Source organism: Mobula birostris, chromosome 27 (assembly GCF_030028105.1).
Source record: "Mobula birostris isolate sMobBir1 chromosome 27, sMobBir1.hap1, whole genome shotgun sequence".
Lineage (NCBI taxonomy): Eukaryota > Metazoa > Chordata > Chondrichthyes > Myliobatiformes > Myliobatidae > Mobula > Mobula birostris.
The window spans coordinates 20,129,965-20,157,704 of NC_092396.1; the positions used below are offsets into that span (position 1 = coordinate 20,129,965).

General features: G+C 40.0%; 1 protein-coding gene across 11 annotated transcripts in view; it reads right to left on the reverse strand.

The window, feature by feature from the left end:
- Nucleotides 1-27,740, reverse strand: part of miip (migration and invasion inhibitory protein) — a 34,906-nt gene extending 7,166 nt beyond the window's left edge. Inside the window, exons 1-11 of one of the 11 annotated variants that reach the window (XR_011883335.1) lie at nt 27,685-27,739; nt 26,670-26,869; nt 21,270-21,965; nt 14,789-14,891; nt 14,437-14,611; nt 13,767-13,834; nt 13,179-13,305; nt 9,921-10,017; nt 7,525-7,650; nt 4,441-4,623; nt 1,743-1,969 (exon numbers count right to left, since the gene is read on the reverse strand). Coding sequence is in view for 8 of the 11 variants with exons in the window: in XM_072245011.1 (XP_072101112.1) it covers nt 4,507-4,623; nt 7,525-7,650; nt 9,921-10,017; nt 13,179-13,305; nt 13,767-13,834; nt 14,437-14,611; nt 14,789-14,891; nt 21,270-21,965; nt 26,670-26,843 (1,683 nt within the window). In the remaining 3 variants the exon portion in view is untranslated. The other 10 variants (XM_072245012.1, XR_011883333.1, XR_011883334.1 and 7 more) reach the window with 10 other exon arrangements.

Consider the following 27,740-nt stretch of genomic DNA (forward strand, 5'->3'; position numbering starts at 1 on the left):
CCCTGAACAGAAGGTCCCAGTCCGCTGCACACACACACCAGACTGCAGTAGTCAAATTGCTCAGACCTCGTGTTTGTGCCACGGCGGTTAAAAGGCCTGTTTCTCTTAGTCAGTTCGGGGAAACGGCTGCTTTTCAGAGACCAGTACCGTCCCTACCCGGATTTTCCTCTCTCATTACCTCCCGCCGTGGGCCAGGATCCCGCCTCTCGCTGCGACGCCATCCCGCCCAGCAAAAAGGCCACCACCGCCAGCGGCAACCGCAGCGCCATCTTTAAACATCAGGACGCGGTAACCAGGCAACCCAGCGCGCATGCGCAATCGCCACACATCGAGAAATCAAGAATGAGCTCCGGCCGACGGGTACTGGAACTCACTTTCAAGAACTTAAGTTCTTCTTCTATGTTCCCAATATTTATTTGTTATTATTATTTCCTCCTTTTTGTATTTGCACAGTTTGTTGTCTTTTGCACGTTGATTGAATGCCCAGTTGGTGCAGTCATTCATTGATTCCATTGTGGTTCTTGGTTCTTGATCCTCCAAAATATTCCGCATGGAATTTAAACTGGAGGTGGCGGAGGGTGGGTTTAGGAAGGAGATTTTTGAAGAAGAAAAGCTGCCTTAAATTTAATTGGGTTTGGTTGTGTGACTGTGGTAAGATGAAGATTATTCCATGCTTTAACTGTGCAGGGGAAAAATGAATTGCTATACACATATGATTTGGTAGTTAGCATTTCAAATTGAGTTGAGTGCCCTCGTCTGCTCCTAACAGGTTTGGGTTTGATGTGGGATTGGTAGTCTATGTCGAGCTGACCATTTAACATTTTGTAAAAATTGGTCAGGCGGTGTGCTTCACATCTATCTTGGAGAGAGTTCCACTTTAATGAATTTAAAAGTTGAGTAACACTCGCTCCTCTCTCATAGGTATTTGTGACAAATCAGGCTGCCTGTCTTTGGACTCGCTCGATGGAAGTAGTGTTTCTGTTTGTGTATGGGTCCCTTGCAGCAACTGCATATTCCAAATGTGGCCTAACAATGGTGAGGTACAACTTCTCAACTGAAGCTGAACAATCATGAAAATTGTGTCTCAAAAAATTTAGGACTCCTGTTGCATTCACTGTTGCATGATGCGCCTGACTATTCCAGCATAGATCATTCTGGATTTTGATACCTGATATGTTTGCTACTTGATATGTTTGGTTTCTTCAAGGGTGACACCTGGGATTTTATGTGATGTTTTACCTGGTTTTCTCTTCCTAGTGACACACAAGGTTTCACATTTGGAAGGATTGAACTGCATGCCCCATTGTTGAGACCACTCAACCATACTATCAAGATCTTTTTGGAGAGCATCTTCATCATCAGTTGACTTAATTGGCCGGTATATCAAACAATCATCAGCAAAAAGTCTGGTGGTGCTTGTGACTTTTTCATGGATGTCATTACTGTAAAGTAAAAACAAATGTGGGCCCAGCACTGTACCCTGGGGTGTACCACTTAACATTGGACGCCATTTAGAACTTTTTCCATTCACACACACACACATTGAAGATGTTTTGTCGAGAAACTAGAAATCCATCTTCCAGTATTGGAGCAAATACCGTAGAAGTCGAGCTTCCTAAGTAATCTTTGGTGGGGAATAACATCAAATGCCTTGGAGAAGTCGAGCACTACTAAATCATTGATGACATTATTATCAAAGTTCTTGGCCAGGTCATTTATTGTCAGGATAAGCTGAGACTCGCATGATCTATGCTTCCTAAAAGCATGCTGGTTGTCAGCAAGAATATTGTATCTGCTAAGGTACCTCATCAGATTGCTGTCAATTATAAGCTCCAAGAGTTTACAGCAAATGCTTGTTTCAAAAACAAGGATGATAATTTGCTAGGTTGGTGGTTGGACCCTTTGTAAAGAGAGGAATGATGTTTGCCTTTCTCCAGTCCAGGGGAGGATCACCTGAGTCAAGCGACTCCTGGAAAATAAAATTTCTATTATGAATTTATTGAGTATGCCCGCAAGAAGATGTATCTCAGGGTTGTGTGTAGTGATATATATGTACTTTGATAATAAGCTTATTTTGACTTTGGTTTTGAGTTTTTACGCTGACTAGTCTCTTCAGGTAGAGTCCCCTTTTATCTATCTGTCACCTCATCGCTGAATCACAGTACTCCTTGTTCTGCAACACAACTTTTAGTCTTTACATTTTACTGTCTTTTACATTATGCATGATCTGGTCCTATTGCTACCCCAATGGAGTACCCTAACTGCATCTTTCAAATTACCAACTTCCTATCTAACAATCTTTATGCCTCAGTTCATTCAATGCCAAGGGACCATCAGCCCAATAATATGTTTTAATAAGACATTGACATATTAAGTTTTCCTGTCAATGTGATTGCCTCTTAAACAGACAATTTAATTTTCAGATATCCTTTAATAACCAGCAACTGCATTACTTTACCCATCAACTTTACAAGTCTATCTAATTACTGTTTACCTGCTTGGTTTGTGCCAGATTGTCAGTTTGTCAAAACATCAACAAACTCACATTGGAGAATAATCTAGCAGTTTAGTGCTCCTAAAATGGTTAACTTACCATCAGACTTACTGATGCATGATTGTGAACTGACTAAGAAGGAGTTTATGTCTGTGACATCCAAAAGCACAGTTCTGAACACAGCATTTCATCTGTGACAAGAAGTGCAAATATTCTTAATCCAGACAACCAATTTAACCTAAATCATCCTGGATACCAAGACTTCTGTTTAGAGCAGGGTTTCCAACCTGGAGTCAATGGACCTCTTGCTTAATGATATTGGTCAATGGCATAAAAAAGTTTGGGAACCCCTGATGTGGGTAGACTTATGCAATTCAGCTGAATTTAAATATTAATTTTATTTGCAAAAAACACTACCACACAAAATAAACATGCATCAGAAACTCTGTGGTGGCCACTTATATTCCAAATTTTGGCCCAGTTTTCACGCTATTGCATTCGATATACCTGTACATTTCAACACATTTAGTTCTGCTGATACACGATTATTGGTGGACCATTCCCAAATTTTCAGGTTTTCAGGAAACGTTATAAATCATGCAAAGATGTTTCAAATTGTTGAATAAAAAATGAAACCCTTTTTTTGTTATTTGATTAGTTTATTACTGTTCTAGATACTTGTAATAATTCATCCAGTGGCTTTATAAGGTGTTATCAGTTATGACATTGGTCTGTTCTTTAGCCATTCAGAATAGAACACACATTGCAAAATGAGTCTCTTTTTAGTGTCTGTAGAAGAATAGACTTCGCAGAAACAACTGCTTTTCGTGAACTCTTGGCAGCTCAGTTTAAGAATCTTGATTCCTCCACAAGGCATACAGGTAATGATAGATACACATCAGTTAAATTTCTACAAGTGATCAAAATAAACTCTCAGAATTTACAACGGTTACAAATTCATCATTCACTTCAAGTGCAAATAATTATTTCATTTACAGAACTGAGAGAGCTTTTAAATCATGCCAATTTTCTTTGAATGTTAAATTAAGTCTCTACCTATCTCAGACATAAAAGACATCTTAACAGTATTGGAAAAGAAGAATTCTCCCTAACGTCCTGGCCAATATTTATCCTTATCCCATTATATTTGTAACTTCACTACAAGTTCAATGAGAGCCACAGGAGCATGATTTTCAGAATACTTCAAAGGATACATAAAATATAACTGAAACTAAAATTTATGAATTGACAATGATACATTGTTGGAATAGCTGTAACTCAGTCTTGTGCTTCCCTCAACAACCAAATCAGATTAATATGTTTGTGTGGGATTCCCAGCCACATTTCCACACCATAATCCTATTGAATTATTGAATTAAAATAATTAGATTTGTGATTTTTCCATGAACAAAAACAAACATTAAATCCATATTAAAAGTATAAAAATATTAAAATAAGAGCAAAATCTCCTTTGCTATCAATTCCATTTTGTGACACATTTGCCACACATGGCAAATATTTGCAACACAGAAAGAATTAACATCTATTGATGGCATATGCAAACTCCACTGTGGGAGAAGCACCCACAAGTCAAGGCAACGATTGGGATATTCATGAATTGTCTGATACTTAGGCACGTATCCATGCCAAAATGAATGAGCACTTAGATGAGTGCACAAGACAGCCAACCCATCATACAGGTGTATGTGGTATGTGCAGGTATACATGCTGTCTCTCGTCCAAATAGGCTGTACTTTACCCTCCAAGAAAGACATTCCAAAATCAGAAATGGTAGACAATTTCCTAGGGTTCTCCTCAGCAGACATTCTACATTTCAGATAATTCGGCACTTCACAACAGCCAATTGAGTGAAACTTGCACAGCTGGAGTGAAAAGCTCAGGTTCAGAGATAAGATACATCCTAGTATCGTGATGGGGAACTGTACCTGTGAATCGATGAATTCTTGCTACTGGGTAGACACGCACCTAAAGAAGGGTGAATGAGGCCTGTTTCACCTCAATTTCAGGCTCTGCTCTAGTTTCTGAAACTGGTATTGAGTTGAACGTGATAAATCCAGTAACTCATCTGATCTGGTGCTTCCAGCCACTCGAGACACTGCAGCTGCACCCTTAAAAAAACACACACACACAAAATTGTTCCTAGTTCAAATTTTGCTTCACAGAAAATACAGCAAAAGTGCATCACCAGTGAAGGTTTACACTCTTCTCTGTATATATTACATTCTCCTCTTTAAGTGTTTACCTTTCTTTTTTATTCCCCAAAAATGGAAGATACCCCTGGGTTCAGTCAGTTGTGGAATTCCAATTTTATTCCTCCAAAACGAGGAACAGAGTCACTTGCAGACATGTTGGCCACTTTGGGTTGAATCCAGTTTCCTTTTTTTTAAATTTTATTTTTATTTGGATAAGGAATTCACAAGTATCATGTACTTTTTCCACACTTATAACCTTTTCCATTTTTTTATATGTATAAAACTATAATTATTTATACATTCTTAAGTTCACATTGAGATGATATAAAAGGAAATTACACACTTAAATAGATAATTATGTACAGTGGTAATTCTAATCTATTAGGCTAAGTAATGGTACTAGTTGTTAAGAAACATAGTAACAATAGTTTCCATAAATCTCTTCTGGACCATTTCTTCTGGTCCAAAATGTTGTATGTAAGCCTATGTAACAACCATTGTAGGTGTTTATATCCTAACTTGTTCATGCTTGCTCCTGCCCCCAGACATAATTATCCAATCCCTATGTACTTATTTACTTAATTTTATCACTTTTTATCCCTTTCCCAAATCTTTTCCTTTACTTGTATTAATTCTCTATTTTCCAAAAGAAAACAAAAACAGTAAACATTTAGACTAGGGGTGCTTACGTTAGCAATATTACTGTGTTGATGAGAAGAGCAGTATAAATCATTAGGAGAGTCATCTAAAGTCTGCTCGCATTGGGGTTATATATTCAATCCATTTATTCCAGATTTGATAAAATTTTTCTTTTTGAATTCTCAGGGAGTAAGTCAACTTTTCCATTTTAAATATTTCCAAGATAATTTCATGCCAATCTTCTAATGTAGGTGGTATTGGATTTAGCCACTTTCTAGTGATTGATTTCTTACTTGCCGCTAAGAGGGCCTGCAGCAACTTTATATCTTCCTTCTGTTCAAGAAACAATACATGCCCCAAATAGAGCGTCTCAAAGTTCAGAGGTATCTGGGACCTAAGTACCTTAACTAATGTTCTATGAATACTTTCCCAATATATACTTAATTTAAGGGCAATCCCAGAAAATATGAAAATGATTTGCCTCCTTGGAGCCGCACCTTCTCCAACACGTCACGTTTGTATCTCTATATTTTTCCTGATATGGGGTCTTGAAGTATCTTATAATATTTTTCCAACATGTTCTCTCCAAGTCAGAGAATTAGTCGAGGACCACTGAAAGCTGCATATTTTCCCCCAAGCCTCCTCTGAAAGTACCAACCCTGCTTCTTTCTCCCACTTCTCTTTAATATACAATGTGTTTACACTTTTAGCATGGGAGAGTGCATTATATAATCGAGAAACTGATTTACTAGGTATTGAACTGCAAGCTGAATTCAGGATCTTGAAAAATTCTAATTCTACTGTTGATAGGTCTGTATATCTACAACTCTGGTTAACATAGTTTCATACTTGAAGGTACCTAAAAAAGTCATTGTGTTCTAGGCCATGTTTGTCCTGCAGGATTTGGAAACTTTGTAATACTCTTTTATCTATAAATGAGAGGTAGGTTGTAAGACCTTTCTTTATCCATAATTTAAATCTTTTATCTCCTCTGTTGGGAAGGAATTCGGTATCATATGCACACCATCTGAAGAGTTTTAACATGTTATTAATTCCACACGAATTAATCACCTTCTGCTATACTTTTAATGTAAGATTTATCCAACTGTTTTTAAATTTTTCCAATTGGGCCATCAAACCTTTGTCAACTATTGAGGCCTGTAGAGGAAAACTGTCAACTAATCCAAATTCTATTTCTGTCCATCTAGCCTTATATTCCCTATTACACCAATATAATAGAGGGGTTATCTGTGAGGCATAAAAATAATTTCTCAGGCATGGAAGAACCATACCTCCTCCTTCCTTCCCTAACTGTAAGGTGTTATATCGAATTCTAGGTTTCTTTCCTTGCCAAATGAAGCGGGAAATCCATTTGTCCCATTCCCTGAATTGATTATCATCCACCTCCACAGGTAAAGTACGGAAAAGATACAGTAACCGAGGAAGAATATTCATTTTTATAGTATTTATCCTTGAATTTAAACTTAAAAAGGGGATAAGATTCCATCTATGCATGTCTGCTTTTATCTCTGAGGTTAATGACCCATAATTTACCTGTGACAACATTGAAAGATCCTTTGGCAGGGTTATTCGTAAATATTTTAATGATTTAGCTTCCCACTTAAGATCGTATGTATCCTGCAATTTTTTGGATGGTGTATAATTTAGGGACATACCCTGCGTTTTCTTTACATTTATTTTATAACCTAATATTTTCCCAAAGTCAGGGTTGAATCCAGTTTCAAAGATTACATAAACACCTCATGTTGATCTGGGCAAATTTTTCCACAGTGAATAGAATTCAAATGTGAAGTTAAGAAGTCAAAAGAAGGAAGTCCATCAAAGCTTGAATTTGCTTTTTGTGCAAGTTGTGAAACAAGTGATTTAAAGTAATTTAAAGTGGCAAATCAATAAAATCTGTAAAATATGGCAAAGCATCAAGTATGCCAAATTCACCCCTAGTAAAACTGTTAAGCCAGAGATAGTGTCTACTCATTTTTTTGGGAAGGAGTTATAAATATAGTCTAAATAAACTGGACATCTTTCAACGAGGCTAAATAATTTTCAAAGTTATGCACAATACTTCTATGAGCGTTTAGTATTCAGTCACAATGACCAGAGGTATTTCATTGATTATTGGTTAGGGCAGAATACCAAATAAAATTATTAGCATCTTACCATATTGGAGCAATTAGGAGTCAATAGCACCGAAGGTCTTTTGTGTTCCAGTGCGCTGCGCAAGTCTAAGGTGCCTGCAACAGGAGCTGCAGAAGGCATGGAATTTTCCCAGCCCAAAAGACAATGCTAAGAGAAAAAATGGGGTGAGATCAGACTCTGCAACAGTACAACATTTACACACAGTATACTTGGTTTAAGTTTACTGTCATTCAACCGTATAAATATATACTTCCATGTGAATCAACGTTCCTCCAGACCAAGGTGCACAACACAATACATAAAACTCACACACAACATATAAAGTAATATTATCATAAATAAATTAACAAATAATAAAATATATTCCAGAAGATTGACATGTAGCATAAGATGCATTTACAACACAAGTTAAAAAGTAAATAGTATAACACTGCTGGCATTTCATTGGTGATGAGATCTGGGTGGTGGCAGGGATTCAGTACTATCATGGCGTGGGGATGGAAGCTGTTTCTCATCCTAACAGACCTTGTCCTAATGCTACTATACCTCCTGCCTGATTGTAGGGAATTAAAGAGATTGGGAATGGAAGGGAGGGATTCGTGACAATGCTAAGGGCCTTGCATATGCAGTGCTCCTGATAAATATTTCAAGACGGGTAGAAAACAGACCCAGATGATCCTCTCAGCAGTCCTCGCAATCCTTTGTTGGGTCTTGTGGTTAGATGCCTTGCAATTCCTATACCAGATGGTGATGCAGCTGATCAGGACATGCTCAATGCTGTTCCTATCAAAATTGGTTAGGATGGCAGGGGAGTCTGACTCGTCTCAATCTTCTCAGGAAATGGAGACACTGCTGTGCTTTCCTGACCAGCTGACATCATCCATTATGTGCACTCTCAGAAATTTGATGCTCCTAACCCTATTTATGGAGGAGCTGTATATGCACAGTGAGGAGTGGTCAGTCTGCATCTTCCTAAAATCCACAATCATCTCTTTAGTCTTGTCCATGTTGAGACTCAAGTTGTTGTGCTCAAATCATTCTACAAACCACTCTATCTCCTCTCTGTACAGTTTTGCCATTGTTGATGAGGCGACCACTGTTGTGTCATCAGTGAACTTTATGCTTCGGTTTGAGCTGGATCTAGCAGAACGGTCGTGTGTCAGCAGCAGGCTAACCACGCAGTTCTGAGGCGCTGGTGCTCAGCACGATGGAGCCAGACACTTTGCTGCAAACACAGACTGACTGTGGTCTTTCTGTAAAGAAGTCCAAGATCCAGTTACAGAGAGAGGCGTTGAGACCCAACAAGGACAGTTTACCCACCAGCTTCTCAGTGATGAGCATATTAAATGCCAAGCTGAAGTCGATAAACAGCATCCTGCTTAAGAGGCACTATTTTCCTGGTGGAATAGGACAGAGTGGAGGCACATTCTGGCAGGGTATAACAGACAATGAAACCTGACCCTACCCTTACCTGTTATCTGCTTACAAGCTTTTCTCAAACACAAAATGCTGATTATTGATGTGCTGTATTACAACATGGTAGAGATAAGCTTTAACCATTTGGATTCTTGTACTTGCCTCACCAATCGGCAGGATCACAGCTAAACCTAACTTCTTCCATTTTCCTATCTGATCCTAATATCCTAAATAATCGAAAATTTATTGGCCTCAGCCACAAATAGACACAATGATAAAACATCCACAGATTTCTCAGTAGAAAACTCCAAAGATCTGAAAACCCTCACAGTAAGAAAATTTTTCATCAGTTGTAAAGAATCATGCTTTCCTTGAAACTATTAATTCCAGCTCTAACTCTCTAAGAGGGAGAAGCAGTTTCTTCTCATCTATCCTCTCAATCCCTCTCAAATTCTTGTATACTTCCATTTCTGTTTTCTAAACTCCAGGCAGCATAAGCCAACTCCACTCATCTTTTTCTGACAGCAACTCCCATAATGTAGTAAACATATACTACACTAATTTCAAGGCAAATGTATCCTTCTTAAGGTGCAGAGACCAAAGCTGCACCATATCCCTTGCAAAATGAGTTGAAATTGTTGTAGATTTAGTGTCTCAACTCGAATCAATGCAGCTAAGAAGGCTTATGTTTAATGATGTATATATGAGACCCATCATCAGAATGCTGACTTATCCTTTAACTATTTGTAAAAATAAATGAGAACAATCAAAAAAGCATGAAAGCCTTTTCAGAATGTTTTAAGAAAAGTAGATCTGTGTGCCTGTCAATAAAGAGAGCAGTTTAGTGAGATTAACATAGATTCCAGCCAAAAAAACACAGAATCACAACAGAAACAGAACTTTAAAATTTTCAATCAAAGGCTGGGACTCCTACATTTAATTGGGTGAAGAGGACTGATACCAAAAGTAAATTTCAAGCAAATAAGCATGTAAAAACTCACCGAAGGCAATGACAAGCTGTCAGTAGGATTGAAGCTCTTCCGACGGTGTGGCTTATACTTATGTGGAGGGAGTAAAGTTGATCTGGGGATACTGACCCTGAAAGTGATACAAATATCCAATTTGCCTGATCATTTCATAGATTCGTCTTAATAAGAACACAAGTACTTGGTAATACTTCTCAAATCTTGAGTGGAAATGTTCAAACAGCAATAGATAAGGAAAAAGCAGGAACATTCAATGACTCTCACTATTTTATCTCAGTTGTTCCCTGTACCTGCCCCACAATGTAATTATCTGTTCAGAGTGTGAACTGAAGTGCGGCCATTCAATGGGTTTCTTAATGACAATTAGAGTAAGAAAATGAGAGTAAGGGCAAAATCTTCTGTTCTCCCAGAGAGAAAAGCATATAAGGTAAGGACTACTGCTGGAACAGCACAGTGGGTAAAGCAGCATCTGTGGGGAGAAAGGGATATTCGACATTTTAGGTTGAAAGCCTGCATCATATCTAATTTAGCCATTAGAAAACAATCCCAATACTTGCCCTCTCTCCACATAGGTGAAATCGTGTTTCCATGGTATTACTGTTTAAACTAATTTTTTAACTCTCACCAAGACCTTAACATTCTTCCTAAAAAAGATGTGAAGATGAGGCCTGGTCAGTTACTCATAATGGTTAGTGTAACTTAATTTTTTTTGTAACCTTGGGCCTATAATTATAAATCCAAGAAACTCTAACCTTTTTGATTTTTTTATGCAAACTTTTCTAGTCATCTTCAAATGTCACTCAATGCCTCTATCTACTTTTGATAAACCATATATTCTATGAGGCTAGATCCCAAGCATCTATGATATCCTGGAGTGGGAAGGTGAATAGCCATTGGTACCAATGACATAGGTAGGAAAAGGGAGGAAGTCCTGAAAGCAGACTACAGGAAGTTAGGAAGCAGACTACAGGAAGTTAGGAAGCAAGTTGAGAAGCAGGACCTCAAAGGCAGTAATCTCGGGATTACTACCTGTGCCACGTGACAGTGAGTATAGGAATAGAGTGAGGAGTAGGATAAATGCGTAGCTGAGGGATTAGAGCAGGGGGCAGGGATTCAGATTTCTGGATCATTGGGACAGGCGTGACCTGTACAAAAAGAACGGGTTGCACTTGAATTCCAGGGGAACCAATATCCTGGGAGGGAGGTTTGCTAAGGCCATTGGGGAGAGTTCAAACTAGAATTGCTGGGGGGTGGGAACCGAACTGAAGAGACAGAGGAAGGGGCAGTTGGCTCACAAATAGAGAAAGCTTGGAGACAGTGCGAGAGGGAGATAGACAGGTGATAGAGAAGGGATACGCTCAGACCAATGGTTTGAGATGTGTCTATTTTAATGCAAGAAGCATCATGAAAAAAGCGGATGAGCTTAGAGTGTGGATCAGTACTTGGAGCTATGATGTTGTGGCTATTACAGAGACTTGGATGGCTCAGGGGCAGGAATGGTTACTTGGAGTACTGTGCTCAGTTCTGGTCACCTCAGTACAGGAATGATGTGGAAACTATAAAAAGGGTGCAGAGGAGATTTACAAGGATGTTGCCTGGATTGGGGAGCATGCCTTATTAGAATAGGTTTAGTGAACTCAGCCTTTTCTCCTTGGAGTGGCAGAGGATGAGAGGTGACCTGATGGAGGTGTATAAGGTGATGAGAGGCATTGATCGTGTGGTTCTAAAGTAATTTCTAAAGTAAGTACATGTTGGCCACAACATTGTGGGCCGAAGGGCTTGTATTGTGCTATAAGTTTTTTATGTTTCTGTGTTTAAGGAAGTTGTGAATTTAATTAACGATAACTGATTTGACACATTCATTCAGCAATAATTCAGTGTCAAACGTATTTTTGTTTTATCCTTTCTGAAGTTGGCATGAATATTTCTTAAATTCTGCTAGTTCAGATAGTGTCTTACCATTCACCTGTAAAGCTCATCACATCACATTTATTACATCAAGTTTGACCACCCTGCCCATGGCCCTTCTGAAGTCTATTACCACACTCCTTTTACTTTTATTAGCTACAACTTTCATGTCATGTATGAACTTTAAATTAAAACATTCCTCTAACACCACTCTCAATTCAATGAAGACCGGAAGATCGGGATCTGAGCCGCCACATTTTTCACCCTGCTCTTCTCAGGAACTCAAAGTATAGCCACTCCAGACTGTGATATTCTGAAATAATCATTTCTTGGTATGCAAAATATCGGAACTGTTTCCCATTACTCAGCTAATTTTTGTATTTAATTCACCTGGTAGAAACCAGTGCTTAAGAAACTACTGTAATTAGCCTCTCTTCATTTTTAATTTCGTACCTGTTGTTGCAACACCAAACTTACTATTTGGTGACATAAATATTAAAAATATAAAAATTACCAATCTTACAGATGCTCAAAATCCCTTATACTAATTTATATAACAGAAACTATCTTTATAAATTAGTCCTTGTAATTCCTCTATGTAGCCAGTGGAGCTGTTGCAACACCAGCATTAATGCTAAATGCAGACAAGGGAATTGTTACTGAGCAAATTAAAATTAGAAAATAACTTAAAAAGAAATCCAAATTAGAAGTCCTCCCCAGGTAATGGCAGGGTTCTGTTCCTGTAACCCAAAAGGTTTGCAAGTTGTAGATGTGACTGTGAACTGAGTCGCCACACAGCTGAACGTGCCTGCGCACAGCAGTAGGTGGCATGTCCATACCACCGATCTCCCAAATGATCACTCATGTGTACAGGCATTCATGTACTTTCACATGTACGTAAACTGGGTGTGTATAAGCCCTGGAGGACCTATACAGCCATGACATTGATCTATCTCTGGCTTTTAATGTTATTTCACCTAAAATAAAGAAATGGACAAATTGAGACGAGCTTCAGTGGGCATCTGGGATGGCATGGATTTGTTGGGCTGAAGGGCCTGTTTCTGTACAGGATGATTCAACTACTGTAAACCAGAAAGATCAGAAGCAAAAGCCAATTTGAGAATCAGAAGAATAAAAACAAGGATCTGATATTTGAAAACTAGAAGGCATAAATATGAACCTGGAGCTCATGAGAACCATACTGTTGTATATTTTTTTTGGAAAGTTATTTCCAGTATGCCCACACCTTGGATTGTGTTTGGACAGTATCTGCTATTTTATAAACAACTTTTCTCTAAGGTTTAAATTACTAGAATGAACAGATGAAGAGGCACGTAGCATTTGCTGTAATGGGTAAGATCTCACCTGATATACGCAGGCTCTTCCAAGGTGTGTGGACGCTTTGACTTGGGAGTTTTGCAAACAGGGCATGCTGCTGCTGGTTCCAGTGGGACGGCAAACAAGCGACTATTAACACGGTAAGAATGTGTGCCTGAAAGAGAGAATCACAGCTACCCTTACTGCCAACTGGTAACAAAATGCTGAAGCCTGAACAAAAGCAACACATAGCTTCCCAGAGCCTCGTGACAAATACCCTCACAGGAACTCAAGAATAAGCAGCTATCCACCATATGGTCCCTCAAGCCTGCCAAGCTATTCAATATGATCATGGATGATCTGGTCTTTGGTTTAACACTTATTTGCTACCAAACTACAATAAACCATTATTTTTTATAGTCCAAAAATTTTTTTTCAGCTTTGACTATATATAATGATTCTCCTTGATCAGGCAGTGAAAATAACTATACTTCCCATTTCTGCTTGCAATTCAACTGAGCTGAGGCCAGAAATGGAATTACTAAGACAAATCTCAATGTCATTTCCTACTGAACCAACAATGAATCATACTATAATTTGAATTTGTAACACAGCTACCCTACAGAAATTACTCACACTGATGAATTTGGCTGTTGGGGATGTGTTCTTCTTGATCAGTGATCTTATCATTTAGCTCCTTTTCCCTGAAAATTGAAGACACCAAATAATTAAAGCCTTATGACTAATTAATATTTCATTTTTACCAGATTCTAGCTTCCAAAGACTAAACAATTGACCAATCACTAACTGTAATCCCCAGAAAAAGAGGAAATTACCAGTAAGAGTCCTTCCACCGTTTTACACAAGATTCTGTGTAATCCAGAGCAACACAAACAAGATGTTAGAGGAACTCAGTAGATTGGGCAGCAAGGAATAAAGAGACGACGTTTCAGGCCGACACTGAATGAAGGGTCTCAGCTCAAAATATCGCCTCTTTATTCCTTCTCATAGATGCCTCCTACTCTTTTGTCCCCTTCACACCGCTGACTCATCATACCAAGTCACAAAACTCCATAATGTTTATTCTGCCCTTCCACAACTAATCTGCCCCTTTGATTTTAATTTCCTTCCCAATTCCTTATTTCTCCAAAAATGGACTCTTATTCTCAGCCTTGAAAATATTCAATGACTAAACATTCACAATATTTGAAATAACTCCAAACCTTCACATTGTGAAATTCCTTTTGCACAGTCCTAAATATCCAACATGTTTTTCTGAGACTATACCTCCTAATTATAGACTTGCCAAGTACTCCCCCATCCAATCTCAGTATCTGCTGTCTTATGGAAAGCTCCTGCACAAACATACTCTGTGCAGTCCTGATGGACACATTCTTCTTTGTTCACCCTTCGGAAATTCTGCAGTTCCAAAAAGTACTCCTCAGATTGTTCGGAGAGTGGTGAGTCCACATCTATCAGACCTGAAGAGTACAAGTTAGAAAATAACAATCAATCAGCCTGCACTTCTGAGAGCTCACACAAAAGAAGGGACCAACACCAAGATCATAAGCACGGCTGCTAGAAACACTCTAGGCAACCCTTCAGCGCAGACAGGCAGCTGAAATTCCAAGACAGAGAAACACAGCCCAACTTATTACCTGCTATCCAATCATAGCCCAGGAGAGGCTGGACAGACCGAACCTCGGTACTTAAGCTGGATTCCTCCTCTGGGGACTGGAATGTCACATGGCCCACATCCTTCTGTAAATTAAATAGAAAAGTTCAATAGCTGGAACTACATTGACAACAGCTAAATCAATACACTTCAGTGACAGGAAATACTTTTCAAAGTCACAGAAGCAGATAGTTAATGCCCTACATAATTAAGATTGAGAACCACTTTGACCATTTTATCCCTTCAAGTCATAGTTCTCAATGCCTGTGATTGCCTACTATGCCCTCTCTGCTCCAGTTAACATATCTTTCTATTACACATCCTTCAGCTACTGTCTATCTTCACTCTGACTGAACTGGGTAAGTACTTTGCATCAGTCCTCACTGCGGCAGCATGCTGGAAGTTTGAGGGTATCGGGGCGGGGCAGAAGTAAATGACGTTGCCATTACTAGGGAGAAGGTGCTTGAGAAACTGAAAGGTCTGAAGGTAGGTAAGTCACCTGGACCAGATGGCTAAAGAGAATGTGCAAGTATTAGTAATCAATTTCAAGAATTAATGGATTCTGGCATAGTTCCAGAGTTCTGGAAAATTGCAAATGTCACTCCACTCTTCAAGAAGGAAGAGAGACAGAAGAACGGAAATTACCGGCCAGTTAGACTGACCTCAGTTGGTGAGAAAATGTTAGAGTTGATTGTTAAGGATGTGGTTTTGGGATACTTCGAGGCACATGATAAAATAGGCTGTAGTCAGGATGGTTTCCTTATGGGAAAATCTTGCCTGACAAATCTGTTGGAATTCTTTGAAGAAGTAACAAGCAGGATGGACAAAGAAGAATCAGTGAACGTTGTGCATTTGGATTTTCAGAAGGCCTTTGACAAGGTGCCACACATGAGACTGCTTAATAGATTAAGATCCCATGGCATTATAGGAAAGATACTCACATGGATAGAGCAATGGCTGATTGGCAGAAGGTTGGGTGGCAATAGACTGAGTTCTTTTCTAGTTGGCTGCCAGTGACCAGTGGTGTTCCACAGGAGACTGTTAGGAATGCTTCTTTTTACATTCTATGCCAATGATATGGATGAGGCCATGTTTGCTGATGATACAAAGATTGGTAGAGGGGCAGGTAGTGTTGAGGAAGGAGAGAAGCTACAGAAGGCCTTAAACAGATTACAAGAATGTGCAAAGCAGAGGCACATGGAATACAGTATCGTGAAGTGTATGGAGACTATTTACTAAAAGGAGGGAAAATTCAAGTCTGAGGCACAAAGGGTTAATTTGCAGATTGAGTTGGCGGTGAGGAAGGCAAGTGCAATGTTAGCATTCATTTCAAGATTATAATATAAAAGCAAGGAGGTAATGTTAAGGCTTTATAGGGAACTGGTGAGGACTCATTTAGAGTATGAGAGTATTTTTGGCCCCCTTATCTAAGAAAGGATGTGCTGACAACGGAGAAGGTTCAAAGAAAGTTCACAAAAATGATTCTGGATTGAAAGGCTTCTCACATGAGGAATGTTTGATGGCTCTGGGCCTGTCATCATCATCATCAGGTGCCATGCCCAGTTTGAGCTTTGAATGCCATGGCCCACACACTCCTGTTTCGGGTCAAGTGGATCAATTCATCGGTATTCATTTCCAGTCCTCTGGCTGCTGTCTCCATCATCATTTGTCTTTGTCTTCCTCTTGCTTTCTTCCCTTCAATCTTTTCCATAAAGGAGGAGAAGATGGCGGCGCGACATAGCTTGCGCGGCCACTCCGGTGAATGATATCTGTAATCTGTCAAGTAGGGTGCTGTGCACCATCCTGATTTGATGGAGACAGATGTGAGAGAACAGAGGAACATCTGGAGAAACTTCTGAAATGCCTTTTTCACTGCCGCTGTTACTGTGTGATCCAGAACCTCTGGAGGGGAAGGCCCCGAGTCCCTAGCATTGCCTGTTGCTCGGCGGCTGGGAAGGGGTCGAAGTGCTCGGCAGAGATGGTGCTCGGTGCTCGGTGTCGAAGGGTTGGTCAGATGCTCGAAGTTTTCGGACGGACTCAGAGTCAGCTGGGGTCGGGTGCTTCCAATGCATTGACAGTTGTAGGTGCCTGGAGGTTTAAAAAGGCAGAGAGAGTTTCTCCCTTCTGCCGTCCGCTATCAGGAACTATCAGGAGTCAATCAGAACTTTGAGACTTTTTTTTTTACCGTTCCCATGGTCTGTTCTTTATCAAGTTATGGTATTGCTTTGCACTGCTGTAACTATATGTTATAATTATGTGATCTTGTCAGTGTTAGTCTTTGGTTTGTCCTTTTTTTTGTGATATCACTCTGGAGGAACATTGTATCATTTCTTAATGCATGCATGCATTTCTAAATGACAATAAACGAGGACTGAGCGTCCTCATAATCTAATCTAAAAATTACCGTGCATTCTAACTCCTCTTTCCTAATCACACGTCCAATGAAGTTACGTTGCCTTTTCATAATCTCATACATTATTCTTCTTTTTGTTTGCTCTGTTCATGACATCCTCATTAGATATTCGTTTCATCCATGATATTCTTTGCATCCTCCTCAAAAACCACATTTCTGCTGCTACAATTCATTTCCTCATGTTACTAGATATTGTCCAACATTCTGAGCCATATAACATAACTGGATAAACATAATATGTCAGTACTCTTAGGTGGGTTGTCATGCCTAGTTTAGTATTGGTCAGTATACTCTTCATTCTCGTAAAGGTGTCTTTTGCCATCCCTATTCTTCTTTTGATGTCCAAGTCACACCTGCCATCTGATGTCACCCAGCTTCCTAAGTAGCAAAAGCTCTGTACTTGTTTTATATCTTCCCCATTTATTCTCAGCCTGCAGATAAGATTCTCCTTCTTTTTGGATATCAATGTACATTGTCTTTTTGCAATTGATAGCCAGACCCATTTTTGCACTTCAACAATTATATCAATTAAGTTTTGTAGTTCTTCCTCTGTACTTGCAATTAACACAGTATCATCTGCATATCTGAAATTATTGATGTTTTCACCGCCAACTTTGATTCCCAAGATGTCTCTTATTTTTTGTAATATTGTTTCACTGTACACATTAAATAAATCAGGGGAGAAAACACAACCTTGTCTAACACCTCTCTTGATTTTCGTAAACTGACTCACTTCTCCATCTATTCTTACAGCAGCAGTTTGTTCCTAGTACAGATTTCTGATTAGGTGGAGGTCTTTCGAATCTAGATCCAGAGTATTCTGTAATATTTCAAATAACTTAATATGCTTCACTTTATCAAATGCTTTTGTGTAGTTGATAAAACAATCTTTTTGCACTTGAATAGCTTGTTCTGATAATATCCTTAACATCAATATTGCGTTTCTTGTACCCTTGTCTTTCACAAAACCATATTGTTCTTTGCCTATTTCAGCTTGTATCTTACTTTTAGCTCTTGTCAATAAAATTCTTAGAAGTATCTTGGTGATATGACTCATTAAACTTATGGTCCTATGTAATTCACATTCTATTGCTCCAGCTTTCTTAGGAAGAGTGATAAATACTGATTTTTTCATTTCTTCTGGTATTATTCCAGTCTCATAAATGTCATTGATTAAATCAGTAGGTTTTTCAATTCCATAATCTTCAAGGGCAATAATTTGTTCTATTACTAATTCATCAGGACCTGCTGCCTTTTCCTTTCTTCATCTTATTTAGTGCCTTAACAACTTCAGTTTTTAAAATACTTGGACCTTCAATGTTTTTCTTAATTTCTGGTTTTTCGCCTCCATCATCTTCAAACAATTCCTGAATATACTCAGTACATCTGTTCATAATCGCATCTTTTTTCATGATAATGGTACAATCCTTTGCTTTCAAACATTCACCTGAAGAACAGAGGAGCTTTTTACCAGTGATATTCTTGATTTGTTGATGTAACCTTTTTGGGTCAGTAATAGGGAATCTTTCTATTTGCTCACATTCCTGGCTTAACCATTCTTCTTTGGCTTTTTGACATAAGCTTGTAACTTTTTTATCTAAGGACTTATATTCTATTGTATTTGCTTTCTTCCATCTCCTTTCTTCCATTAGATTTTTGATTTCATCTGTCATCCATTTATTCTTTGTGCTTTTTTCTTTTTTAGGAATCACTGACTTTGCTGATTCTACCAAGGCATCCTTTAGGGAGTTAAGTTTCATTTCTATATGATTGCTATCATTTTCAACAGATTCTATTTCTAGACTTTGAAATCTATTCCTTACTTCAATTGTAAACTTTTGTCTTAACCTTTCTTCTTTAATTAATTGCAAGTAGTCAAGGGATTGTTCAGGTATTTTCTTCTTTAGTTTTTTAAGTTTTACTTTTACATGACAGACTACTGGGTTATGGTCACTATTACAGTCTGCACCTGGATATGTTTTGCATTGAGTCACTGAGTTTCTAAATCTTTGGTTTATAATAATAAAGTCACTTTGATTTCTAGTGTTATCACCTGGACTTTTCCAGGTCCACAAGAGTCTTAGATGGTTTTTAAAGTAGGTATTCCTAATGACCTGATTATTCATCTTGCACCATTCTACCCATTTCTCACCTCTTTCATTTCTTTCCCCTACTCCAAATTTTCCTACGGTATTTCCATCAGCACCTTGTCCTACTTTAGCATTTAGATCTCCCATGACAATAACAATATCTTGAGATTTGCATCCATTCTTTGCTTGTTCAAGCTCTTCATAGAATGTATCCATATCTTCATTTGTTCCATCTGTTGTTAGTGCATAATTGCTAAATCAAATGGTTGTCCTCTGAATCTAACAAGGAGCATTCTTTCTGATATTGCCAAATGTCCTAAAACACATTTTGCCATGTTTTCATCCATAAGAATTCCTACACCATTAGTATGGGATGTTCCACAAGAATAAACTAGTGTCTTATTTCTAATCCGACATGTTCCAGCACCTATCCAATGAACTTCGCTCATTTCCATGACGTTAATCTTTAGTCTATTTCATTTATCACATTGTCCAATCTTCCTGTTTGATATAGGGTTCTTACATTCCAAGTGGCAATAATTTTCTTTTGTGTTACTTTAATTTTATGAGCAGTAGCTTGATGACAGTCGGGGATCCCCTGCCGCCCAGAATCAACCCTACCAAGCGAAACATCTTCAGAGTTCTTTTGAAGATCCTCTTGACACTGTTGTTGTTTGATACAGTTTGTGAGTTTGACCATGGTTTTGTTAGCAAATTGCAACGGTGGTTTGCTATTGCCTACCATTGGGCAAACTAAAGAAATCACCATTTCTCTTCCCAAATGTTCACCCGCCTATACTACAGCCGTTGACACTTGAGGTTGTAGCTCATCCGCCTTCTCCGTCATAAGTTTTGTTACTGAACCTGCTGGATCTACTGTTGGCCTTCGCTCGTATCCTGAGCAGGCAGCCTTGCAGGTGCTACCATTCTGGGTCAGAGCAGCCTTGGCAGCAATGAATGACTAAGGAGTAACTCCACTTTCCCCAAAGCTCTGAAAGTCCTCAATCAGAGTCTCATCACCGGTTGCAGTTTAGAATCATACCCAGGACTGAAATTTAGAACCTACCCTCGTCTCTGCCTGCTTACGCCGAAGCCTGTTGAGCCAAAGCCATCCCATTCTTCTCCCCCTCACTCCACCGCCCGCTCTCAGCGCTGCCTGCTGCATATGGTGGTCTTTTTTTTTTAAAACCTTTGGCACTCTATGTCATGTGCCTGCGCAGTCTAGCCTCTTTTCCCCAAGCAGTGGAGAGAAAAAAACACTTCTCTCCAAGATTCCTTACTCCTTCATTCTCAGCCGCTTGCTCTGATTTTAAAAAAACGTGGCCTGTACCCACTGGAATTCAGAAGAATAAGGGGGGATCTTATTGAATTCTGAAAGGCCTCGATAGAGTATATTTGCAGAGGATGTTTCCTATGGTGGAAGAGTCTAAGACCAGAGGACACAGCCTCAGAATAGAGGGATGTCCATTTAGAACAGAGATGAGGATGTATTTCTTTAACCAGACAGTGGTGAACCTGTGGATTCGTTACCACAAGCGGCTGTGCAGACCAAGTCATTGGATATAGTTAAGGCAAATATTGATAAGATACTTGCTTAGTCAGGGCATGAAGTGATATGAGGAGAAGCAGGAGAAAGGGGTTGAGGGAATGGATCAGCCATGATGAAATGGCAGAGCAGATTCGATGGGCCAAATGGTCTAATTCTCCTCCAATATCTTATGGACTCAGTTACATTTCCCACATCTCTTCTCTCTGGCTAGTCACTTTGAACTCACAACTTCCAGAACACCTTCCTGCTGGTCAGCAGAATTTTCTACAAGACAGATAAGCCGTAAACTCGAAACAAACAAAAAAAAAAATCACAACAGCTGGGTATTCAGATCTTCCGAAGTCTGAAATACCAAATGTATGGGAAACTAGCAGAAGCAACCAGCAGTACTGGCAAGTTAAAATAGACCTACCTTCACAATTTTGTTATGTGGTTCCAAGAGGATTGATTTTGGTTTCTGAGCGTTTCTGATGAAATGCTTGCTATGCCGATCATTGCCCACATCCAACAGCTGATCCACATATAATGGTGGATCCAGTTTGGACCTTGGCTTTGGATTCTCACTGAGGGACTGAAGCAACAGGGAACAGTGCTGAGAAGTGCTCTGCCTGCAGCCAGTTCCCCCTGTATTTGGTGGTACTGGAGCAGGGCACTCTGCGTGATCTGTTAATGTTGGGTCAGGAGGAGGCTTGGTAAAAGGAGCTGAGCTTTGGAAACATTCAGACGCATTACAACTCTGGGGATCCAACTTTTGCGCATCCCATTTCTGGCCCAGTGTTTCTGCAGAGATAAAGCTTTCTTCAGGTGATGGAACCACTAACGTGGAACAGTTTTTCTCTACACTGGAAATTGTTTTGGCCCTACTGAGAGGCAGCATGTCAGCCAGCCTTATGTTTGCTCCATCCCCTGCGCCAAGGGTCCAACCTTGCTTCTTAGCTCTGTGCAATGAGGGAGTACAAAGTGCCGCTCGAGAGTCTCCCCTTTTCTGTAGGGATTCAGATATAACCACCTCACTGGGTTGTTGTAAGGCACCATTCTTCATTTCTTGTTCAAGCAGCTCACAAGTTTTGTATTTCATGCTGGAATTCCTCATGAAACATCGATCTCCCTGTTAAAACAAATTGGAATGTTTTCATTAGGACACAAGAACAAAGAAGAAGCAGCAAGACAAGGTTATTTAACCCCTTTAACTTTCTATAAGATAGTGGTGGATATTTTACTTCAATTGCTTTGCATCAACTCAAACCCTGATTCCTTGATTATCTAAAACATGTGTCAATCTCTTCATTAAAAATACTCTGCGATTGACCCTCCACTGCTCTCAAGTAGATAATTCTAAAAATTCACTATTCTGATTTTTTCATTCTCATCTTGAACATTTGAGCCTTTATTCTGAGCCCTTGCTCCAGACACCCTATCGAACCTTGTAGAAATTCCATGTTACAATGAAGTCTTTCTTTGTTCCAAACTCTAAAGTATAGACCCAGTCTTCTTAATTATAGTATGCACTGCATCACTCTGCATTACTTTCCCCAGAATCAGTCTAGTGAACCTTCAATGCATTCCCTCGATCACAAACAAATCAAGTGGGAACAGATATATGGACAATATTTCAGGTGCAGTCTCTCCAGGTGATGTTGAAGATAGAATTAGTAAGTTTGAAGATGACAGGAAAACTGGTGCTGGTGGTTGGTAAGGAAAGTCAGCCAAGGCTACCATGGGATGCATATCAATTGGAAAGTTTGACAGTGCCTTGGAGATAGAATTTAATCCCAACAAGCGTAAGGTAAAGTATTTTGAGAGATGACATTAAATGGTAGGAGACCAACAAATATTGAACAGAAAGATGCAGAGGTCTAAGTCCGTAAGTTCCCTGAAAATGGAAACGCAATTAAACGTATAGTATACCTGCCTTCATGGGCCAGGGAACTGAATACCAGACGTCACATTGGAACTTGTGACAATGGTTAGGCTGCACATGGAAGTACCACATTCATTTCTGGCCACCACACTATGGGAAGGATGCAACTGTACTAGAGAGAGTGCAAAAGACATTCACATAGAGTTGAGCATTTTAGTAATGAAAAGGTAGTGGGTAGTGGCTCCATATGTCACTACTACAGGGCGTGATGACCTTGCCTTACACGAGTCCCAGGCTCAGCTGGCTCCAGCTGACAGTACCCGGTATGGGCCCCTATCCAGGGTTACAGATCCCACTGCCTTGTGGGTACCTTCGGGAGAAGAGAAGGCTAAGGAGTAAACCCTACGCAAATCCAGAGTGGAGCCCCTAAAGCGTTTGGATGACGTATCACGTCACCTCCCGGCAGCTCCTGCAGCCAAGCTGATGCCAAATGTACTGCTTTGCATTCCTTTGGACCACATCCACGAGGCCGAGAGGGGAATCCTGATGTCTGGGCAGCCCAGGATCTCCATATTCATTGCCCAGGTCTGCGCCCCGAGGGGCACATCCATTGTCTACTTAAAGACAGACGGAGCCATTGAGTAATGAAAAGAGAGTGGATAGGGTAGGTTTGTTTACCTTGGAGGCTATGTGGTACACAGATTGAAGTAATTAAAGGGTGGTAGTTAAAGCACACAAGCTTTAACACAAGAGACATAGGCAGGGTAGGTGGCCAAAATCTTTTTCACATTGTAAGGGATATCAAAAACAAGAGGACATCAGTTTAAGGCTTTGAGGAAGGAGTTTTGAAGGTGATTACAGTTTTTTGGTTGATATCTGGAATGTGCTCCCAAAGCTGATGATGGAATCAGATATGTTTAAAATGTATTTAGACAGACATCTAGATTTGAAGGTGTCCAAGAATTACAAGGGCTGTAAGAATTACACCTAAGGGCTGCAAGAATCTCAGTTCTGATCCCATTACTAATCCCATCTCCCACATAGAAAAAGATGGTCCTACATCTGGCAAATGGTATTAGTGTAGATGTACAAAAAGGTCAGCATGGATATGGTGGGCCAAAGAGCAAGATTTTGAGCTTTAAAACTCTAAATATTTGCAGCAAGATATATTCAAATCCTCTTGCAATAAATTGGTTTCAGTATGTACATTTAATGTCAGAGAAATGTATACAATACACATCCTGAAATTCTTTTTCTTCACAAACATCCACGAAAACAGAGAAGGGCCCCAAAGAATGAATGACAGTTAATTGTTAGAACCCCAAAGTCCCTCCCAGCCCCCCCCTCACACCAGCAGCAGCAAGGCAACAGCCCCTCCCCGACCCAAATAGCAAAAAAAAGCATCGGCGCCCCCCCCAACAAGCACTCAAACATGCAGCAAAGCATCAATTAAACACAGCCTTGCAGTACCCCAAAGACTACTCATTCAGCCAGTATTCGACATATCAAAGACTCTCTTTCTCTCCCCTTAATAAGGGAAAAAGAAGTGTCCCCGTTTTACCTTACTGTTTGTTTGCTGTGCCCAGATGCTAACTTTCATTGATTCTTGTAGAAGTGCCGGATGTCTCTGAATATCAATGCCATTGGTGTTATTCAATTTTTCACCAGCTAAAATTGTCTTCTACCACTGGATGATCTCTTATTGTAATTGCCACAACCTTGCCCATTTACTTAACCTGTCTTTCTACATACATTCTCACACTGCCACCTAATTTTGTGTAATTAGAAAACTTGGATCTATTACGCTTGATCTTCCCATCCAAATAATTAAAGTGATAAAATATTTTTCTTCTGCTTAAACCAGGTGGATCCAATAGGAGCTAAACACAATGGTATTACACATCTTACAAATGCTTGAATGCACACTGGGCCACTGCAGTAAAATCCATCTCATGTGAGAAGCCCAAGCAACAGGGCTGGTCATAACCTCACAATTCAAAAAACACCTCTTTATTCCTACCCTCATCAGACGGATACACAGGAGAATAATCTGACCTACAGTACTGTGCAAAAGTCGTAGATACATACACACATTAGTAAGTATGCAGATGATCCTAAGATAGGAGGTGTTGTGGATGATGAGGTAGGTTTTCAAAGCTTGCAGAGAGATTTAGGCCAGTTAGAAGAATGGGCTGAAAGATGGCAGATGGAGTTTAATGCTGAAAAATGTGAGGTGCTACATTTTGGTAGAACTAATCAAAATAGGACATACATGGTAAATGGTAGGGCATTAAAGAATGCTTTAGGACAGAGAGATCTAGGAATAATGGTGCCTAGTTCCCTGAAGATGGAATCTCATGTCGATAGGGTGGTGAAGAAAGATTTTGGTTTGCTGGCCTTTATTAATCAGACCATTGAGTATAGGAGTTGAGATGTAATGTTGAATTTGTATAAGGCATTGGTAAGGCCAAATCTGGAGTATTGTGTACTGTTCTGGTCACCGAATTATAGGAAAGATGTCAATAAATTTGAGAGAGTACAGAGGAGGTTTACTAAAATGTTGCCTGGGTTTCATCTCCTAAGTTACAGAGAAAGGTTGAACAAGTTGGGTCTTTATTCTTTGGAACGTAGAAGGTTGAGGGGGGACTTGATAGAGGTATTTAAAATTATGAGGGGGATTGATAAAGTTGACGTGGTTAGACTTTTTCCATTGAGAGTGGGGAAGATTCAAACAAGAGGACATGGGTTGAGAATTAGAGGACAAAAGTTTAGGGGTAACATGGGGGAGAACTTCTTTACTCAGAGAGTGGTAGCTGTGTGGAATGAGCTTCCAGCAGAAGTGGTTGAGGCAGGTTCTATGTTGTCGTTTAAAGTTAAAATTGGATAGATATATGGACAGGAAAGGAATGGACGGTCATGAGCTGAGTGCAGGTCAGCGGGACTAGGATAGGGTAAGAGTTCGGCACTGACTAGAATGGCCGAGATGGCCTGTTTCCGTGCTGTAATTGTTATATGGTTATATATAAATAACTAGGGTGCCTAAGAGATTTGCACAGTACTGTATTTGTCAACATGGAGCCAGGGAGCGAGTATGTAGATCTGGCAGGAGTAAAGGATGTTGGGAATGGTGAGGGTGGGGTGCCACGGGAGGTGTGCGTGACAGATGGCAGAGGAGTGCCGGGGTAGGGGGAGTGTGGGTGTAGACACCCCCTGCCCTAAGACAGCAGGGAAGGCCATTTGGTTTATTGATCATTGCAAAATGTCTCTCTGGGGCTTCCTGCTCCCTCCCCCTTTTCCAACCATGATTTCCATCTCCCTGCCCACTTCCCACTCTCAATCTACAATAGAGACCTATATCAGAATCAGGTTTATCATCACTCACATATGTCATGAAATTTGTTTTTTTTATTTTGTAGCAACAGCACCAGTACAGTGCAATACATAAAATCACTACAGTACTGTGCAGAACTCTTGGGTACCCTAGCTATATATATGTGCCTACGACTCTTACACAGTATTGGGCATCCATTCAGGAGCTAAATTCAAACCCAATTCATTGTTCTGAAGTCACTGGTCACATTTGCCTGATTTACTATGATGACAAAATGGTACTTTGGTGCATCACTCTAACCTGGAGCTGAACTTGCCATGGGTACAAGTAAAGGAATAGCACAGAATGAAGTTTAATCTTTTTGATTCCAAACTGAACCTGATTTTATTATTTCCTGAACTAGCGATACATTTAAGAGAATAGTGTTGTTGATAAATATACTGTACCCATTAACTGAAGTAACTTTTGATGCAGAATGTATTTTACTCCAGGGATCTAGTGCATGGATTGAGAAGTGTCCAGCAATCCGCTCAGGACATCTTCACCACTTTACTTGCAATTTAAGCAAACGTACAGAAATGTATTTCATCACTTCATTGGATAATGGCATCTACAGATACCTCCAATCTGTTGCCCTTGTAGCTGTTCCTTTGGTAATCAGCAGCTGTTCCATTGACTGCTGAGTCAAGTCCTTCACTGCTGGGAGACGCAAACCTTAGTCGCTCTTCTCTTAACCTTTGCAATAGCTGTTTGTTCTGATCCCGAAGAAACTGCAGACGATCGAAGTACGACATCTCTCAACAAGGGAATATAATGACTGCTGAGAAAATAGGCACAAGGGTCAGTGGTAGGAGAAACCAGGGCCAGAACTAAAAGCAGGCAGGTGCAGCTTGTATTTAAAGAGGGCAAATGTCATATTGAGGAGTTGAAGACGTTTGGTAACAATTGTGCAGGTTGTTGGAGAGGCTACACAGAGTACTATAGAGAGTTTTGGTCCCCTTAGTAAAATAGTAGTAGATTTGAGGTGATGCAAAAGAGATTCACCAGACTAATTCCCGGGATGAAAGATTTTAATAGAAGTGGAGGAACTCGTTCTATATTCTTCCGTGTGAACAATGAGGGGGTGATCTTATTGAAATATATAAGTTCCGAAGGGGGCATGGCCTGAGGAGACCTGGTTTCAAGATTAGGGACTGCACATTTAAAAACAACGTACATTCAAATTTCTGGAATTATTTTGCCTTAATTGCGCAAGTTAGCACATCAGAAATATTTAGTGGAAGTAGATTCATTTTTGAATGACTGGTGGATTTAGGATCATGAGGAAGACTGGGGTAATTAACCGACAGGGTAGAGAGGTTGGCCTATGGCTGTTCCAAGGCACCAAGCCCAGGCGTTTGCGAACTGAGAAGCAACGGGGAACGGTGAACGGTAGACGGCGGAAGGAGACGGAGCCCTTGCGGGCCCGGGGGCCATAGCGCTGCTCTCCGAAGCCAGATTACTACAGCGACCGCAACCGTTCTCGATTCGCCGCAAGTTGCCCGCTGCACTAATTGCGGACCGCCCCATGCAACCAACCCCGCTTTCCAGGTCGCTGCCCGATCCTCCCTGCTCTCCCTTCTCCACTCACTCTACCTCAGTTCATCATCGGGACCACTTTCTCCCGCCGTGTTTACATTGGTTATCCAGTT